General features: G+C 50.0%; 1 protein-coding gene across 1 annotated transcript; it reads left to right on the plus strand.

Moving 5' to 3' along the window:
* Positions 1–3: 3 nt before the first annotated feature.
* Positions 4–2,171, plus strand: CHIA (chitinase acidic; the record flags this gene model as incomplete). Its single annotated transcript, XM_042891315.1, is given in 6 exon segments — positions 4–101; positions 506–629; positions 782–967; positions 1,097–1,216; positions 1,320–1,461; positions 1,815–2,171. Coding segments are annotated over 6 exon segments (939 nt in total), but the record flags the coding sequence as incomplete, so codon positions are not given.
* Between the last annotated feature and the right edge of the window lie 22 nt (positions 2,172–2,193).

The raw sequence follows: 2,193 nt of genomic DNA on the forward strand, positions 1-2,193 counted from the left end.
GAAGCCAAGCAGGTGAACAAGCCCCGTCTCATGATCACGGCTGCTGTTGCTGCAGGACTTTCCAACATTCAGGCTGGCTACCAGATTGCTGAGCTCGGAAAGTGAGTAGCAAACTCTCTGGTATGCTTTCCAGAGCTTCCTTCAAGAGATTTCTTGCAGCACTCCTCCTGCCATTATTGGGCACAGCCCATCCTGAGAGTCCCGAGCCTGAGCAGCCCCCACGCTGTTGTGCAGGGCAAGAAGGCCATGCAGGCAGTGCCTGTTTGGGGCAGACATGGATAGCTGAGGGAAAGAAGGGTAACAGCAGGTGGGCTCCAGCCACTCCAAGCCAGCAGACAACATCTCTCAGTTCCCACAACTTCAGCACAAATCCCACCCTGTGCTGTGCTCTGCCTCCCCCCCTCTAAGGAGGAACTTGCCTCAGCCCTTGGCCAGGTCTGAAGGAACAGTTGGGTCTGCATGATGGAACTGGCCAGGGTGCAGACACAGCAACCTTTCTCTGCAGGTACTTGGACTACTTTCATGTGATGACTTATGACTTCCATGGCTCATGGGATGGACAAACAGGGGAGAACAGCCCTCTATACCAAGGCCCAAGTGACACTGGTGACAATATCTATTTCAATGTTGTAAGTGTAATTTAGGAGCCTGTGTAAGAAAGGTTAGCACTGTGGTCAGAGCAGTGACAATAATGCAAGAATTCACCATCCTGTCTACCAAACCTTGCACAGACTGTAATTCAGGGTTTTTTTTGTTGTTTGTTTTGTTTTGTTTTTAACAGGATTATGCTACGAATTAGTGGAAAAGCAATGGTGCCCCAGCTGAGAAACCAGTTGTGGGATTCTCAACCTACGGAAACACCTTCAGACTGCAAAACCCATCTAATCATGGTCTCGGAGCTCCGACTTCAGGACCAGGACCTGCTGGACCTTACACTCAGGAGGCTGGGACGCTGGCTTACTATGAGGTGTGTATAATATCACTTTTGTGATACTACTTCAAATAATTTCACAGAAAGGATTCATGGAACTTTCTGAATGGCTGCTGCACGGAGCATGATACTCAAGAAAATTCCCCCTTCTCCCTTTCTGCCCAGATCTGCACATTACTGAATTCTGAAGGCACACAAGTTTGGAATGCTCCCCAGGATGTGCCCTATGCCTACAAGAGCAGTGAATGGGTTGGCTATGACAACATCAAGAGCTTCAACATCAAGGTACAGTGGGTGGGAGGTGCAGCTGTACTAAGGACAGAGCAGGAGCCCTTCTGCAGTAGCACGTCTTGGGACAAACAGTCATTTCCCCCCTGGCATTGCACAGGTTGACTGGCTGAAGAAGAACAACTATGGTGGTGCTATGGTTTGGGCCCTTGATATGGATGACTTCACTGGCACTTTCTGTAAACAGGGCAGATATCCCCTGATTACCACCCTGAAGAACGCTCTTGGTCTTCAAAGCCGCAGTGAGTAACCTGAGTGGTGGGGCTTGCTTGCAGGGGATCCACTAGCTTGCTGCTGGTGCAGAGCTTCAGAAGCCCAAGAACTTTCACTTGTAAGGCCTTGGTGGACACACTTCTTTTGTGGAAGCCACAGCAGGAGACTGTGCTGGAAACATCCCTTTACTCTACGTCCCCAGGGATGAAAGTGTGAGATTGGAACTTACGTGTGAGTCCCGATTTTTCAAAGGCCAACAGTGAACCCAGCCAGACTTTGAGTAGGACAAAGTTTAGTCGCTCTTCTGCTGATGCCAGCAGCAGAAAAGGAGAGCTGAGAAACTGCCTACAATAAAATAAGCTTTTTCCTGCTCTTCTCGCAGGCTGTGTGCCCACAACGCCCAGTCCTACCACCACCGCAGTTCTCTGTAATACACAAGGAAGTGAAAGCGGGAGTGAGAGTGGCAGCTCCGGCAGCAATCCCGACAGCTCAGGTGGGAGTGGATTCTGTGCTGGCAAGGCCAACGGCATCTACGCAGATCCAACCAACAAGAGCAAATTCTACAACTGCAATAATGGCGAAACCTTCACGCAGTCGTGCCAGGCCGGTCTCGTCTTTGATTCCAGCTGCTCCTGCTGCAACTGGGCATGAAGCCACCCATTCTGTGAGAGCAAGCTCTCCCGTCTGAACGAATTCCATGGAATAATAATGGTCAATAAAGTGTTCTGCAAAAGTAAAATGCGTGCTGCTTGGACTCATCT

Source organism: Lagopus leucura, unplaced genomic scaffold, assembly GCF_019238085.1.
Source record: "Lagopus leucura isolate 7727_CA_CO unplaced genomic scaffold, USGS_WTPT01 38420-0_obj-0_obj, whole genome shotgun sequence".
In the NCBI taxonomy this organism is placed as follows: domain Eukaryota; kingdom Metazoa; phylum Chordata; class Aves; order Galliformes; family Phasianidae; genus Lagopus; species Lagopus leucura.